We start from the raw sequence: 19,115 nt of genomic DNA on the forward strand, positions 1-19,115 counted from the left end.
CACGAATGTGAAAACTCCATCCTTGGTGGTAGCTTCTTCACTGGTGGCATTAGTTGTTGAATTTGAAGTACTTGACGCAGCTTTAGCTGCTGTCATTATTGCCTGAACAGCAGCCACAAATTTGGCAACCGTTCGTGGTTCAGGTAATGATATTGGAGCTTGGGTGTTGGCATTTATTTCTGCAGCTGAGCTTTCTTCAGCAGTTTCTGGGCAGGGTTGTCCGTGGTGTGCCGTTTGTTCACAGAACTGGCACGTATTCGTTTGTCCTTGATATGTACAGAGAGTTCGCTGTGTAATGGTATCACCCCCTTCGGTTTTGTAGTGCAGGGTAAGGTACGAGGGAATGGGTTGGTCTACCCGCATTCTTACCACAAAGACACCATTTGAAATACCTGGGAAGTAGTTTCTCCATGTGTCCTCCGTAATAGATTCCACTGCTCCGAAATTCGACATGAATCTTTTAATTGCCGCTTTGCAAGTAAGGGGAGATAAATCATGTAATTTAACCTCAATATTTCCATTATACATGTATATAGGGATCTTGATTTCAGCGTTGTCACAGACAAGCACGTGTTTCAAGTTGTTCTGCGAAAGGAATCTTTTCGCCTGGGCGAATTTGGTGAAGGTTATCAGCACCGCAAGCCTGACGTGCTCAAGCTGTATGAAGGTGACTTCTGAAAACCGAAGCTGCATTTTCACCTTCAGCAGATGTTCCATATCACGAATACTTGGTCTTATGCGCAAAAACCTGAAATCAATGGCCACTATGTTAGGCCGAATAATCACGTTTTGTTGATGAGACTTAGTCATCTTGATAGGTCACGCAAGAATAAAAATATCGGTATCCTTTGTTCTTCAGACAATGCACACGAGTAACTGTTTTCGTGCGCTCTGCACTGGCTCAGACAGAAGCAGGAGTACACTGAGTATCGCAACCGCTGTCTTTGATGGTTGAAAATAGACTGAATTAAGTGCGTTGAATTCGGCTTACAAACCACTAGGCCTCCTGTGAAACTAGCTTAGGGATAACTTCGTCAAAATCGTAAACAACTTTTCAGGATGATTTCAGATCGATTTTCAGTTGTTAACAAAGTTGAGCTTGAGCTTGTGCGACCGCCCCTGGCTGCTACTCCGATATCGATCTGGACTAGCTGAAGTTGCACAGAGAATAATTAGATAATTATGCTTGGGAGTAGCGAAACATCTTTCAATGTGCAACTCCTGGTAATCCTAAAGTGTTTATTGATCAATACCGGCGCCGGCCAGGCCCGAACCTAGATCGCAGAAGGAAAGGGAAGGAATGGTTAGTCCGACACTTGCTTTTGCTAGAGGCCGTATATACTACTGCGCGCTCCACAAGTATCACAGGAGGAGGATATTTTTGTTAGTAAGAGTATAAAAGTTGAATCTACTTCTTCTCTACCGACGCCAGGGAGGTGACACCGCTATCTGGACTATATATTGGTCCACCAAACTCATAGACCGGGGACCAACGGCTTTACTTCCCTTCCGAAGGACGACGTGATCACAGATTTTTTCACCTCAGAAAAATCTCAACGACCTCGGCTGGAATTGAACCCAGGCAAACTGGAATGAGTGGCGGTCAAGTAAACTGCCCATACTCGCATATCAGTCCCATATGAAAAATCACCATGTCGAGAAAAAGACGAATTTATGCTTTTGCATTACTTTTCTTTATTTGACACTTCTCAGAAGTAAATCTTTATGCTATATACTTCAATTGAGACCTATACACTTCTTTCATACTGAAATATAATTAAAATTACTTTTTTGTTTTTGTAAAATCATTGATAAAACTAGATAGGACTCATATGCGGGAACTTCTGTTGACGAACTCAAATGTACCCGCATATCAGTCTCACATCTAGTATGCTTAGTTTTTCTCGTCCGTTGGCACATTGCACGTGGTTTGATTTTAAAATATCTGGTGTAAATAATAACAACTTCTTTAATTATGTCAGCTCTTGACGCAATTAAAGTGTACGAAAGTGGATCTGGTAGTGAAGCTAGTTCAGATTCGGATTTTGGTGGATTCGATTCGATCAACACTTGGGAGAAGTTCCCGGAAATTTCCATGCTTGGCACTTTTAGTCAGGTTGATGACAGAGAAACACACGGAACTTTTTCAGACGGCGACGATCTTTCGATGGACAATGCAAGCACTACTAGTGAATCGATTGATTCGGAAGGAAGCTATTTTGGAGAGGTACGTAGAAGAAAAGGCAGAATAACAAAAAAAAGAACACCGTCATGCTGTTGTCTTGAAGAACCGTCGTATTTTGCATCCGCCAAAGCTCGTGCTTTGTGAATGCCGGAAGGAATGTACCAATATAATATCGAAAAACGATCGCAAAAGTATCCATCGAGCTTTTTGGAAGCTGGACTACTTCGGACAGACTACTTTCATCCGCGAAAGGGTTCATCGGGTGCCCATTAAAAAAAGAAGCAAAAATTTCCATAAACTGATCGATCCTCGTAAGCTACACTCTTATCAATTTTCCCTTCAGATGACCGACAGAAGAGTCGTTCGAGTTTGCAGAAAATTTTTTGGACACTATTGGCTATGGAAAAGACTGCGAGTAAAATAGTTCTTTTAGATGTTTATTTCATTATTTAGATAATTTTTATTCACAGAAATATAATATATCGGTGTCTTGAATCAAATAAGAATGGGTTAGTTAGGTCTAAAAAGCGAGGTAAATACCAGAGGAACACCGATAAAAAGGATGCTGTAAAAGCACATATATTTTTGTATAATCCGACGATTTCGCATTACCGCCGTGAACATGCTCCGAACAGGCTTTATTTGCCATCGGAACTAACAGTGAAAGAAATGTATGACCAAGATGCGCACCCTATGTTGAGGGTTAGTTACACATTCTTCTGCAGGATATTGAAACAACTTCACATTTCACTCGTAAAGCTTGGGCACGAGGAATGTGAAACGTGTACCATAGCCACGCTACATCGAAATAATTCTGGTCACAACGATGGAGATTCGATATCTGATTGTTCTGTTTGTGAAAGGTTTGTGAAGCATTTGGCGTTTGCAAAGCAGTCACGTGATGCATATCGCACGGATGGCGATATAGTAAGGCCGGACGAAATAGTGCTGGCTGTTGATCTACAAAAGGTTTGCATCATTTGATTCGTCTGTAGATATTTGCTCAAAAGTTTTTATAACTTTTTTCTTTAAAGGTTATCCAGCTGCCGCGCCTCGAAGGTTTCAAGACCATTGTTTTTTCACAACGTCTTTTAGCGTTTAATGAGTCATTTGCTCCAGTTGGAAACTACGCTAGATCTAACGATATCATAGCATGCCTGTGGAATGAAGCAGTTGCAGGCAGATCAGCAAATGATATCATCAGTTGTTTTAATCGGGTCATTAGGCACCTCGATAGTCTACGCAGAATTACTTTCTGGGTGGATAATTGCGCGGCTCAGAATAAAAATTGGGGTCTATTCCTTCATTTGGTTCTGTTAATCAACTCCAAGTCAGTTCAGGTGCAAGAAATAGTCCTCAAATTTTTTGAATCCGGACATACATTTATGGCAGCCGATTCTTTCCATGCTGCTGTAGAAAGGCAATGCGTAAAAATCCGCCAGTTACTTTCCCGGAATTTATTAATACTGTTTCAATAGCGAAGAAAAATGTTGATGTTTTGGACATGCAAGCGGAAAATTTCTTCCAAGCAACGTTTAGTGTCAGCCAATATACATTGAACCAATGTAAAAATCGCCCGTACTGTCTCTGACGATGGACAATTGGAAAACTGTATGTTGTTTCCCAAAAAGCAACTAAAGCTGGTTACCGCTGAAGGATTCTGCTTTGAAAGCACGCTGAAGTATCAGAAATACCCAGTTGGTCTGGAGAATACTCGAAAAGATGTGCTGAATGGTGTAATTTTACCACTTATAAGAGAGGAGCAGAAATTCTGTTAAGCATAATTAACAAAAAGCCTGATTTTCTAAATATAAATTGCTGTTAAATTACAGTACAATAACTGTATTAATACATAAACGCCGTAATACAAAAATACTTTATTATTACAACGAAAAAAACTTTTTTTTTGGAAATAACATATGGGACGGATATACGAGTACTTTTTATATGGGACATACATGGTTTGATATTTTTTTCGTATTTCGCCGATCAAACTCATCATTTTTCTTTTGATTTCCGAAAGTATAGTAATAATAAGCATTGTTTGTGACGATAACTCAAAAATGATGGAAAATCATATGGGACTAATATGCGAGTATGGGCAGTAAAGTTGTAAACAATTAAAGTATCTATTAGATTCTCACTTTAAAGTTGTTCGAATGTCTAAAGCACAATGTAGGTGCAGAAATGAGAACTAATTCCAACATAAAACCTATTTTTTCACGAAAATGGTCCCATATCTCCGGAATGAGAAAGATGAACGGAATGGTTATGCAGTGGTAAGCGAGGCAATGATTTTGTAAAGCATTTTACGGGCCCAAATGGTCAGTCGCGACTATTTGAACCAGCTCACGAATACATGAATACATTTTATGATTTCGTGAACAATATCACAAGCACGAATGGTTAGTCGTAACTATTATAGTAGCAATCATGAACCAGCTCACATGATTCTTACATGAACATTATTTTGTTTTCGCGAACTATCACAAGAGCAATAATGCTATGTCGTGACTATTATACTAGGAATCATGAACCAGTTCACGAATACATGAGCAAAATGTTAAGATTTTATGAACTATTTCAATCGTGACTAATATATTATAAATCATGGATTAATTCACGAGGATAGAATGGATTCACGAATAAAATTCCAAGTTGTGATTTTGTGAACTAATGCTCCTAAATCTATGAATAACATCGTGAGTCAACCTTTGGGTTAATTAAAAATATTCATAGAGTTGTGTACTACAAAACCGATTTGGTAATAACTTGGCTGAAACCGTGTCTAAAGTTCACAAAACAAAAACAAATTTTTCCACTAAGAAATGTATTATGCGGGATTTGCTGAAGAAAAATTAAATATATATAATTATAAAACACATGGTTTCTGTTCATGATCCTATTTTCGTAACGCAAAAACGTGATAGTTTCAGTATTCATGGCACTTTATTTACGATTTAGCATCATGTCTAGATAATGAAATCTCGCTGAGCAAGCACGACATAAAACTTCTATTCCTGATTGAGATTTGTGCTTTGCATAAATAACTAATATCATAATCAATACAACAAACATTTTTTTCTAATAGCAACGATGTTTGTGTGTAGTTCATCAATCATCTTATTCTAAAAATGAAATAGAAGCACGAAGGTAACTTTGTGCTACTTAAATAATCTGATAATAAAAAAAATGCATCGAGATAGCTATGAAAAATAATTCATATAAAAATTGGTTCAAAAACAACATGTATCTCAAGCTCCCCAAATTCACCTGTCTTTCGTTTTACAAAAAGCTGAATGTTAACAGTCATAAATCAATCGTCTTATATTCAATTCCTATCAGAAAGTTTCTGCATGTAGGTATCAAGATATTTCATTTAACATTCCAAACCTCGTTGCGCGTTCAACTTCTTAGCAGTAAGTGAAAACACAATATTGTTTATGAACAGTCAATAGTATATGCAAATCTGATTCCAACTGAACCCTTTACTCCAAAATGTTCAGAACACACAAATCGATTCTAACCGCCGCAACTTTTTTTTGTTGTTGTGCATATTTATATCAATGGTACTTTTTAGTTTCACAACAAAATGAAATGTCCCTGACCTGCGTTTTCCACTTTTATCGAGTGAAAATAAAGCGTAGTTGTAATACCAACTGGATAGGTTCTACATCAGAACGTTTCCGTAGAATTGCAAAAAAACTAATCCCTGCAAAATCGTACCTTTCCACGGACACTGGTACAAATCATCAACCGCAGACGAATGTATAAATTCGATCCACACACAAACACACTCCACAGCTTCATGCACCACAGAATCATCCCTAGCAAAGTGCAATGGCACTGACGGCACTATGGAGAGCAAAAATAAAAAATAAAGCTCACGGCAAACTAACCTGGAACGCAGGTATAGAAGTGGTCGAAATCGGTACCAAGCGTTCAAAATCCCATACCGGATGCAAATGGTTGTTAGTTTGCCGCTGTGGAACAAATTCATTGAACAACTCGCTTTCCCACCATACCCGCAGCTTTATCAGGAATAGTTCACCGATCTCCGCGGTGGCAGATAGTTATATTTTCCGCCAGATAAGTGTGCCCAAAACGATGGAAAAGTTGGTTAGCAGAAAATTACCACGGGACTCGATCGAAATAAGTGCAGAGGAACAATGAGCAGCTTCAATAAATGTCGAAGCGGCCATAAATGTTGAATTGTTGTCTTTAGGGAAACTGGTGGTAAGCCCAATGCTGTGGGTAAGCCCGACACCCCACGACTTTTCCCAGAATTTTTTTGATTCATGCGATAATGACAGGATATTATTAGTACAATTATTTTAAGCATTTCCAGACACTTCGATGCTATATACACGCCACCGAAAAACTACCTTAAATTCAACAGTTTTGACTCAATCTCGTGGTATCGTGCAAGAAGGTAAAATTAGGTAAGCCGTGTTGAAGGTAGTTTCCATTTAACTACGGCAAAAATAATAACCTTAAGTTTAATTTATTTAAATTTAAGTTGAATTTACCTAATTTTGAGTATATCCCAAACAACTTAAAAGTACCTTACTGCACGGAAGACCTCGACTGAGTCGAATCTCTCGTTGTGTTTTTGACAACACCAATAAGTGCGAAAACAACGCACAGCTCAAAAGTACCTACATTTAAGTTAAAAGAACTTATTCTGTAGGTTATTTTATGGTTGTGTGTAGGTTTATCAAACGACAACAAAAGAAACAAAACTTGCGAAAGCAACGTCGATGCGTACTTGGATGTTATTTTTAGTTGATATATTTTAAAATTTCAACAGCACAAAAGCTTTGAAAATCACCAGTTTTATCACATATTGTAATCTACTCTCCAAATCATTATTTGTTTGCGTTGAAGATAAGCTTGAGTATTTCAATACTGTTAATTGGGTATTTTTAAAAAAGTGTACTGTTGGGGTACGTATTATTTTGTGAAATTTTTAAAATATTTTGATAAGTATAAATACAATGTTGGCGATATACAAGAAATATGTGTAATTCACTTACTTTGTATCATTATTTTGTTTAAGCTTGGAGCAAATCGATAAAACTAACAGATGACACATGTCCGTTGAAATCAGAGACCTTAAAATACAAGAGCATTACGGGTGAACACTTTCAGCTCTTGTTTTTACTAAAAATTACATTCTTTTTATTGCAAATAATTAAAGTCAGTAAAGGCATAGGAAGCAATTTAAGGTATACGTGTACCTTCTAAAGCAGTAGAGATCGACGGGGTCGTTGTCGAATCGGGTCTGAAATGCGAAGACATGTTGAAGTACGGATTTGGCTGTCTTAAGGACCCTTAACTTCAACAGGTGAAGATTCTAGAATGCAATTTGCATATATTATTGTATTCAGCAAACACTGCGGAGAATGAGACAACTTAATCTTTATCAGACTCGCTTCGGGTGACTTTCGCAGGGCCTTCTCTTCCTAATTATGTACTCCTGGATAAGGTTCGTCTACCTGTTTGTACTGCGGATAATTTTTTTTATTAAGCTTTATTTGACACGGTTCAATGCGTTAGCACAACTGAGCCGTAGATCTTTTAAGTTTTTACAATATAAGTAAAAATAAAAGAAGAATTAAGAATGTCTATCTGCCAGATCTTGTGGACGCAGTTTGCTGCTGCGTGTTGAGATCCTTTTTTCTTGGCTGTAAAGCCGCTTTGGGGTCATTCAGTCTTCCTTCTCTCGCGTTATCGTTCTCGTCAATGTCATCATTGGTACTGCTGTCTTGCTGTTCACGATCAGAGGCTCTTATTCGTTTCCTGTTCTTACGGGTCACTGTTGTAAATCCGTCTTCATCGGTATTTGCTTTTTTATTGGCGATGCAAGTTGTTGGTTTAGGAGTGCTTGTCGTGGTCGTTGTACCTGCATAATTGGTTAAATGGATCGTTGTTTTTGGTTTATCTGAAGGTGACGGTGGCTGGTTGTTAGAGTTGGCTGTAGTAGATGAGTTTTGACTAGTTGCTTCGGCGCATGTTTTTCCGTGGTCTGTCCGTGATATGTGATTAGCGTTATTTGCTTATAGATCACGCCTTCCTTCGGTGATTTGCATTCGATAGTCATGTAAGAAGGTATTGGTGTAGTCACTCGCATCGTCACAATACGAACGCCGTTGGGAATTCCGGTGAAAAAATTTCTCCAGGTGTCATTCGTAATAGATTCTACTTCTCCATATTGCTACATGATAGGTTTGATGTAATCATCCCTAGTGCGCGGGGCCAAATCATGGATACGCACGTCCACCATGTCGTTTTCCATATGCATGGGGCTCTTGATTCTGGTGTTATTAAATTCGACCTCGTGTTGCATGTTGTTCTTTGCAATGAAGTTTTCTGCCTGTGCTAAGCTTCTAAACGTGATCAAAACACAGTTTTTACGTAATGTAGCTGAATGTACGTAATTTCAGCGAGATTAAGCTCCATTTTATCTTTAATTAATTTTTCCACTTCCTGGACTGTGGGTCTAACACGAGTTTTATTAAAGTTGATCGAAATCGTGTTATTATTTTTGTTTCATTTGGCAAACTCATTTCAATTCGCAGCCGGAGCAACGATACAATATTGTTTATGCACTGATATAGAACAAAAGGCTTCGCTGGTGCCTATAGCCTGCTATATTTGTGCGAGGTCAGAAGATAGACTGATACAGCGGGTAATTAACTGCAGAAATTGCAAACCACACAGCCACCTATTGCGGCAATAAGAAACGGTGGGACAAATGCTAGAGAGGATGACTCTTGCGGCAGAGAAACTGAAAACTGTATTTACAACAGGGGTTCTTCGTATCCTTAAATCATGCCCTTCGTACAAGCAGCGCGGGGATAAAATTATGCGCTCCCTTTAGGAACTCTTGAAGCACTTCAGTCTTATCCGATTCCTTTGCTTTTTTGGCTCGTGTGAAGCAAGAATCTAACGACCCACAAGAGGTTAACCTGGGAGAACCAAGGCAGAGGAGAAATCTTTTCTCCCCTAGACTCCTTCGTAAGGGTCCCAAGGTGTGCTCCTCTGAGAGTGTACCATCTACAACCAATGAATCCAATGGAACCGAAGCAAGTTACTCCCGGACTTGGAAAGTTGAATTCCAACAAGAAGTATCCACCACTTCCAGGGCTAGTCTCCCCAAGTGTCCTCTTTTTTCAAACAGATACTCAGTCCAGTACTGGACTAATGAAACTTGCGTACATCGTGGACTTATTTTGATCCAGACTACTGCCCCTCCTTGCAGTGATCCTTTCAGTGATCTTCATCAAACGAGGTCACCGATTCGAATCGAATACTGTTATACACACAGAAAAAAATATTTTGTAATTTTAAGTTTATTTTCGTGCACATATTTGGAGCATGAATATAAATGTAAAATTAAGTTCCACCACAAACAAACACGACTTGTCGTGCTTTCTTCAACGAATTTTATTATAATTTTACACGTGGATTGAAAATTACAGTTTCTTTAAACGGAAAACCAATGCGCTTCTTATGTATTTTTACTCGAATAGTCCTGTAAAATGAATGACATGCAATATTACACGAATGAAAGTGTAAAATTGTATGCTGTTTGATGCTCCAATTGATTTAAACGTAATTTTCAATCAAATTTTCGATTCAATCGTTGTATGTTTACATTCGTATTGATTTACATGTCGTTTAAATTTCATTATTTTTTGGTGTGCAGTGGAACTGCAGAAGTATTCCCCTGAATATCGATTCTTTCAAAATTTTACTAATCAGTTTAAGATCATTTGCATTATCCGAAATTTGGCTAACTTCCGATATAGATCTTAACTTCCACGATTTCAGTATTTTTCTTCCAGATCGAGAAAATCTTTACGGAAGAGTACTTTTGGGGATCAAGAAGTGCTATTCTTTTGATCGAATTAACCTCCCTTCGACACCAGGCATTGAAGTTGTTCTCTTGTCAATCTAGCATAAAAGGCCTTTGCATTGCTTCCAAGATGGTCATGTTGAAATTGTCGCAAAGATCTTGAATCAATTTTTGATCTGTTACCATCACGAAGATAACACCATACTGTACCGTGCGAGCTAAAGTATCCTAGAACTAGCCGCGGTGCCGGAAAGAATTCCCTGATATTACAAAGGGTTCGGTGACCTACCGAGGCTCTAGAAGGAATAAAGATGGAAGCTTTTGTGACTGCAATTCGCACGATGCGGTATGGGGTTGCCTTCATGATGATAACAGATCATCATTGATCCAAGATCTTTGCGATAATTTCAAAATGACCACCTTAAACACGGGAGAAATGACATGGATGCCTACACCACCAGCACGCGTATTTCTCCCTATGCTCGACATAAATAGTTTGATAGTATGTGGAAGGCAATCCCTGATCCCCACGGTAGCCACTATTTTCCTATCGTGATTTCAATTGCTAACAGCTAAAACCATAAAAAATACTCAATGTCTCGTATGACCTCACACGGAATATTGATTGCAAGAGCTACGCGACCCCGATATCCGACAAGATTGAATCCAATCAAGAACTTCCTCCAAAGGAAGAGTACAGGTTTTTGACTAGCTTGATTCTCGACAGTGCGAATGAAGCTCAGAGTAAACCGGTCCCTGGCACGAACACTCATGGACAGTCTCGCTCCCTGTGGTGGGACAAAGAGTACTCAGACTTGTACGCGGAGAAATCTACTGCATATAAAGCCTTCTGCGACAATGGGTTGCTCGCTAAATATTGACAATGCGCGTCGGTAGACACGCGAATGAAGAGTAATGAAAGCCAAAAAGCGCAGTTATTGGCGCCGGTTCGTCGACAGGTTAACGAGAGAAACAGCGATGAGCACTCTTTGGGGTCAAATTGGATTTAAGAGGACAAATTAATTTTTTAATTTTCTAATAATTGCGTCTCTATATGGATTATGCATTTAATGTATTCGAAATGGTTCGTTTATAAAGTTTTCCTTTACTCTTAAAAATAATGGTACCAAATTATTTTGGACACAGCTAGATTTTTTTTGTTAACAGTAGTCTGTTTATCAAGTTAGAGTAACCAAAATATAAAAAATCAATTAGCGATAGGTCGAAGGCGGATATTGGATTTCTTCTAAAATCATTAGCAAGTCAATGAAAATTATGACAATTCAATGACTTCTCTATTGTAAGGGGAAAGAAAATAACTAATCCACTTTTTAATGCAGACGTAAGACTTAATCGTTTTTTTTTATGTCCGGTTGCGGTAATACCGCGCGATAAAAGTTCATTTCCCGCACCGCAACTGCGGGAAAAAGTGTCACACCACACCGCAGATTTCGCGGTGTGGGTGCGGTAAATAACGCGGTAATGACCGCAACCCCGACGACCTGACTTTGGCATCATTTCGTTAAAAGTTTAATAATATATCTGGATTGATCTGTAGTATTGGAAAAAATATTTTTCTTATTTTTGCATGCAGTGATCTTTCTGAAGCAAACAGTGCCACCTAGAGATGTAAGTTAGTGGGCTTTCTCTTTGTAGTTGGTCGAAAAATCGCATCAAACTGCAATCATGTTGGTCCGTTAGCTAGGTTTGTTCGATTCGGTACAACTTTGAAGCAAATATTTCTGGTGGGACCAGAAATCGACTCAGAGGTAATGTAGTGTCACTCTAGTTCTCACAGTTTTCCTAAATGCCTTATGGTTAGTATGCTGAAGTGAACCTGCCAAAAAATGTCTTACGCTAAAATGACTCAAGCGTACATACCGACCACAACAAATCCAGATTATAATCCAAAGCATTACATAATATTACACAGATTGAAAGACAAAGAATGTGCAAAAGTTCACGCATTGCCACAGAGAATAAAGAAGAACAGCTTGAGAGTTAAACAATAACATGTGGAAAACTTTGCAACCCAATTTTGAAAATTATATCACCCACGCATTATATTACGAAAAACCAAATTAAAAAGCGATTTGGCTACCCTGTTCTATATTTCAACTCGCAAAATAACGCGCTGATGTTTCAGCGCTAAACATTCAGCATGAAGACTTCCATTACTACACTCATCTATCCATTGTTCAACCCATACTACAGTTTGGTCAGTTTCCCCCTTCGACTGAAACATTAGAATCGGAAACTCGCATGATATATCAAATTCACACCGACACCAAAACGTCACACGGGAACTGCACAACTCACGGGATGATGTGTACCGGGGTTTGAAAATAGTACCACATTTGATACAGATTCTTCGGTGTGGTTCGACCGGACAGTCCCCCCAATCGGCTCTGATTGTGGCGGATTTTGTGAGATTCTGAACCCACCATCGCATATGTGGCCAAATTATGCTCGCAAACTACCCGCCAACGAATCCATATGGCAGGTGAAGCCCGTTGAACTATAGATGGGTTTCAAGAAATGCTAGCAAGGATGCAATCCGTGCCTTCAATAGATTATTTTTTCCGGCTACTGGTGGGTTTTTACCTGTGCTGCAAACGATTGCTATTCTCTGTGTGATAAATATTTATGCAAATTTATCGCTAGTAAGACGATCGCTGGATGATTGATGGTCGTTATGATAGAAATACTGCAGTTCGAGAGCAGATTTTCTTTTACCGAATTTAAATGAACAAAGAAAATGGGGGATCAATGCACCCAGGTTTATAAATGTACGTCAGCATTGTTCCAATTCATTTCAACTTTTATTCAACCGTAATATTCTTAATATTATAATATTACGAATGAATTTAACTTACTTCGACAGGCGAATGATCTTGCAGTTAAAGCCCTAGGAAGCGAAAATTTTATGAGAAAATCATGAGTTTCCCACTTCGCTTCTCCATCTATTATGTGAATATAGGAATGTATCGTGGTATAATTAGTCATAACCATTGCTTGGAAAAAATACATATTTTCAACCCACAGCTGGATAATTTACAGAAATGGGTTCAACTTAACACACTCAGTTGCTGCTCTCACGAACTCCCAAAGTTAGTTTTACGTTATTTCAGTGCAAATCTTAGACAAGAGAAGCGAACTCACTTTACATAAATTTACCCCATCGTTATCCTCTTACACCAGGATCGAAAAGCAATGTGAATTACCATTTTCAGCATGTGGGGAATTATTCTCACATTAACCCGTCGTCAGGTGTCGAACGGTCCTGTGATCCGTCTTGTGGCACCCTTTTGATAGCTTACACCAACGAAAAGGTTCTCTCTGGTTATCATATACATATTATGATTTGGTTACGAAATGTGTTCTGTACATTTAGTTTTATGATAAACGAAATCGTTATAATGTGAATAATGTAGAGTAATAATATGTGCTACGGATCACAAGTTAGAACCAGGTTCCCTTCCCCCCATTGCGCCAAAAAGATCCCAATTGCAGCTTATGGCATCTCATCAACTCTCGCAATTATACGCTCCCCACCTGCATCGGAATGCCAACATTATTTATGTGGGTGAAGCAGTTAGGGTCCATCACATTGACTACCGTGCACCCCACTGAGGATGGATATGTCAATTTCCATTTCCATATAAAGATAAATTTTCTGATAAAGCTTGAAAATCACGTAACTTCGACAACAATGTTCCGCTCAATATTCCGGCCCGAAAGGGGACCAATCGGACCGGAGTGCCATTTCTGTGGGTATTGACATGATAATCACCCTTGTCAAACCAGTCTCACCCAATCCCCTTCTCAACTGGTTGGACTTCATCATCAAGCCACCCACCGGTCGGTGACTAGGTGCTTGGGAATCTGTGACCAGAATTGCTCCATTTCATCATTTTTTGTTGTGTTGTTGGTACTGTTGTTGGTGTTGCTTTTTTCCACCGGTCTCGGCCAGGCTCAAGCTGACACACGATTTGTGCTCAATTTGCCATATTTAATCATAAAATTTGTTCACTATAAATCCGGATGGGCTTTGTGGGTGTGCAAATGTGTTTCGTAACGAGCAGAAGCACACATATACTGGCAGGAGATGCTGCTGTGATGTGGTGTTATCAACGTTTCGTGTAACAGTCAGGCCCAACAACATTCTTTTTGATGTGACTATTTGTCCTTCCACCACGTATGGCAGGTTGATCGTTCCGGAGTGCTTTCCCGTTGAGCCAGCAACGGATCCATGATTACGCGTGGTGCAGAAGAGGGTGGCCATAACATAGATAAGAGTTTTAAAGCGAAAACGGGCAATTTCGCATTAAAAATCGTCGGTAGCTTGGTATAAAATTACGCAAAATTTACAACATGGTAGAGTTTAATGCTCATACGAGATGGGTGTGAGATTATACAACGATGATTTGTTATGATTAAAATATTAGAATACACAATTATTGTGGCTACGGGTACAAACCATTTATACGCGATTACAAACCAATGTTCAGTGGTTCAAAATGTATTTTCGAAGATTAAACTATGTTCTACTTTTCTGTGCACATCGCATAAAACCTGTTTTGCAGTTTGACCTTAAAACGGGGGATTAGGAATTACGACAATGCTTCGATTAGAGAGTTTAAAATAGGTTCAATACTAGAATATATTATTGGTAGGTTATGTTTCGGTTACGATGTTTAAATTATTTCCTTGAATATTGTATCACAGGCTCTCGCGCGTTATACAACATGATGGACGTTATTGTACAAAATGGACAGTTTCATCGCTTTTCATCAGAAGAGGTCGTGATCCTGACGACTTGGAACACAGGTTTCTTCTGCAATCTTGGGCAGCAGATTCGGATGAGTGAATGAATATACCGGACTTCTGTTGCCAGGCGGCGCTAGTAAGCATTACCCCCAAATTTAAGAAAAAAACATGTTTTTCGGTAACTCTTCACAAATTTGTATCTTGTTTGGTTTGAACAAAGTAATGAGAGAATGTTGAGGAAGATTGCTGTTTTGAACCACCAAAGACACCGGTCACGATACCTACTCAGTATACTAAGTGTGACAAAAACAGTTCCTTCCATATTGTGTGACTCGTCGGAAGCACAAAAGAAACATTTACTTTCATTCTTGCTGTCGAGATGAGTGAGTCGCAGATGCAAGAGGTGATGCTCCAGTCAAATACGGAAGCTATTGACTTCCGACCTTTTCGCATAAGACGTACAAGGTATTCATGATTGGTATTGCTGAAGGTGAAAACGGAGGTTAGCTTACGAAAGTCGCCTTTATCGAATTCCCTCCAATAAATTGGCGTCTTGTGAAGGAAATAATGAATTTCGATTCGTCATAGAGTGGGGTTTGATTCAGGTCGATAATTGGCAACATTATCTAAGGCATCTGTAATGGCTTTACGGTCATCAATGCACTGGTGCTCAAAAAACAATTACGTTCGATACTTCACATGGTAGGATTTGCTTCAGGTCACTAAGTGGCCACGATTTCCAAGGAATCTGATCCGGAACATAACCCGGTGGTTTCAAACAAAGTTGACAAGGCTTGACCTGGTCAGCAATGAGCTCGTGCAGAAAAATCATGAAGTTTGATATGTCACATGGCTGGGTTTGGTTCAGGTCGGTAAGTGGCCACCTTTTCCAGGGCACCTGGTTCGGAACATAACCAGATGATTCCAAACATAAAAGATAGTATTGACATGGCCACCAATGAATCCGTGCTGAAAAATCATGAAGTTTGATACGTCACATGGTAGGGTTTGGTTCAGGTCACTAAGTGGCTTAATTTTCCAGGGCATCTGATCCGGAACATAACCAGGTTATTACAAACAAAGAAGAGAGTATTGACATGGTCACCAATGATGCTGAAAAATATTTTATTTAGTTGTTTGACGGCTTTTATTTGAAAAAATGCTGTCAGAATGTTGCTAATTTGTTCACAATAAATATTTTACTTTGTTCCAAAATAATCTGTTACTTTAACGGAATCCGGAATAATTCCGGAAATGGTAAAACTATCCAGATTGCACTTTAGCCACTAAAACTACAATAGATTTTCGATCCAACGAAACCTGGTACATCAAAATCGGTTGAAGTTTGACCGAGTTAGAACCAATTAATAAAAGATAATGCCAAAAACTATGTTTGCACTGCAAAGGGTTAATGTGACAATTTTTAAAGGTCATTCATTTGATTCATTTCAGCCAGAACATTAACGAGACACAATTTAGCTTATTCTATTTTCATATCATTTCAATATCATTTTTTTTTTTCATCATTTTGTTCTGTTAATTCTTTTTAATAATTTGATTTTTTTTCATTTTGTTGATTTTATTCATTCTATTCGTTTTATTGATTTCATTAACTCCTGCAAGCCCATGTTGTTAAAAATAAAATAAAATATTAAAATATTTTTGAAAACTGTTAAATCTTAAATATTTCTTCGACAACCATTATCGCCCAATTGAAGTATTGAAAATTTTGCAGGAGATGGGGACTGAAGATCGGAAGGTAAATATTGAGCAACTGCTAGAGGCTCAGTTAAAAAGCAATTTTTGATTCAGGTGATCAAACAGCATCGAAAATAACATCTTATCAAATTATAATGCGCATTAAACCGAAATATAATCAATGCAATTCTCTGATATATCAACTCGACATCAGTTGTTTCAGTGTGTAACTTTACTTTCATTGATATAAGTCAATGCAGAGGGATACAGTATGTTTCGTTTCACATTTACTATTATGCATAGGGAACACCTCATAAATTACGTAACGTGTTTAGGCGGGGAGGTCGGGTATGTTTTTACTGAACAAAAAAAATATTTCGAAGAATTTATAAAAAATAATAGGGGAGGGAGGGATAGAGAAATTTGTGACAATCAGTTCCATGCGGGGAAGGGGGAGTCAATTTTGGGAAATTTTCGAGTTACGTAATTTATGAGTGGTCCCTAGGACATTGTGCAAATCTTTTAAAATAATTCATTTGAACTTTCCAACTCGACAATATTTCAGTTATTTCAGTTTGAATTTCTATATGTCGTAGCCCCCCCCCCCCCCGCCCCCTCCCTACGCCCTATTGCTCAACTATCTATGCCCATGGAATTGATCTAAGGCTTTTGATAATTCATCCGAATATACCAATGTGGTAAATATAAAATATATGATGTTATTTTGATAAGCTGTATGAAATATCATTGGTACACCGGCATTGTTGGCAAAAAATGATTTTTGACATTTAATTCGAACTATCTAACTTTGAACAGCTATAACGTGTTTTAGAGACATCCTAACACCATACATTCTTTGGCAAAGTTGTTCAGCATATCCTAGACAATACTTCTATCTACTTGTTGGCATACTGCAGGAAGAATTGTAGTCTATAGAATTGCAAATGCAACAAAGTAAGTTTTCCCATATTAATCTCCATACAAATTTCAATTCAGCTACGCCAGGTCAAAACGAATCGACTCCAAATTTCGCACAGTTATTTGGGACCCCAAATGGAACCAAAAAAGTGCTGTGCTCGGTTGATTTGGTTATGATTACGTTTTTCCATACAACAATGCCCACCCTATTTATCAGTCTACCCATATCAAGAATTTGATAACTTTTATTCATTTGTTTGCTTATTTTGTTATTTTTAAATTATATTTGTTTTATTGATTGTCTGTAACTTATTCTGTTCATTCGAGGCTTTATAGAACAAACAGTGAGATGTGTAAGAAATCTCTCATCTCACTGTTAGGTGAATTAAATCGATTTTTTAACTACATTACAGTTTCTTTTTCAATTTCCTCAAATTTTCAATTTTCAACGTTATTTTCAAATTTATTCACCATAATGATTTTAGCAAGGAAACAATGTATTTGTAACATTGATGGGATTGTTGAGAAAATTAGCCGATAAAAACGGAGTTGGCAAAACAGACGGCAGTTTTGATGTTTTGTTGGGTTATTTGATTTACAATAGTAAAATAATCCCCATTTCCAACACTATTATTGTATAACACAACATTATAGAGAAAAATTAGTTAATTGCGAAAAGTTTCACTTATTTTTATCAATACATAATTACACTTGTTAACAAATTTGATTTGGGCGATGTTGATGGTAACAAACTTGAACAGGGCGATGTCTTACAGAATAACACCTAACACCTGAATTGACATGATAACATCCCTGTGATAAAGTGAATGTCTCAGCTCCTATAAATTTTCAAACGCGGTCTCAATCGTGAACCTAAAAACTCCCGCGGTCGCACGATCGGTCACTTCCGTATGTTTCTATCCCTGATATCAGCAGATTAGACTCCATGCATACAATTGGACTAATTAAAAAAAGAAAGCTCTCATATCCACTGGACACCACGTTACATGGCAACATGACCGAAGACTCTAGTGATATGGGGTAACTTACTCCCTATCAGAATGTGAATTGAATCACCGAAAACTAACTATCAGAATGAAGGTCCGCGTGACAATCCAAGAACGCACACGTATATAGGAATGGCCACGCGGTTACAAAACCCAGTTTTGTACACGCGAAGTCACATGAACGCGAGCACACGTGACAAACACGTTAACATACGAACGCTTAAGCCCTTCGCGATTAACAACGCACACCTACGTTCGCGATCGCGCAAACTTGATAATACCCTGGTAATAAAGAGAACGTTTTAGCACTTACGAAGTTTCAAACGCTGTCTCAAACACGAACCTACAAACGTCCGTTTTCGCGCGCTCATGAATCGGTCACGTCCGGAAACCACTATCCTCTGTCCGAAGAATGCATATCAAGAACTGGCAACTCTGTTCGGAATCTGGAGACAATAATAGGAACGCCACTTGCGGGTAATGGTAGTACTTCCCATAGTGATGCACACACACATATATACATTTTTACATTAAGCTTCCTACCTTCCTCCAATAGAGGCGCTGTAACCTCTGTCGCTTCTCGTTTGTATGGGGGAAGGAAAGAGATATCAGTCTTCTTAATATGTAGTCTTCGCTCTGTCCTAAAAACTTAGGTCCATACATTCAGTAGGACCAA

The 19,115-nt window shown here is 38.5% G+C and overlaps 1 protein-coding gene across 1 annotated transcript in view; it reads left to right on the top strand.

Annotated features, from left to right (window-relative positions):
• Positions 1 to 1,975: 1,975 nt before the first annotated feature.
• The window catches only part of LOC131679859 (CD166 antigen-like), a 185,875-nt gene continuing 168,735 nt past the window's right edge, over positions 1,976 to 19,115 (top strand). The window contains exon 1 of the mRNA XM_058960609.1: positions 1,976 to 2,189. Within this exon, the coding sequence (XP_058816592.1) occupies positions 1,976 to 2,189 (214 nt within the window). The remainder of the gene's footprint in view (positions 2,190 to 19,115) is intronic.

The sequence above is a fragment of the Topomyia yanbarensis genome, chromosome 2 (genome assembly GCF_030247195.1).
Source record: "Topomyia yanbarensis strain Yona2022 chromosome 2, ASM3024719v1, whole genome shotgun sequence".
Lineage (NCBI taxonomy): Eukaryota > Metazoa > Arthropoda > Insecta > Diptera > Culicidae > Topomyia > Topomyia yanbarensis.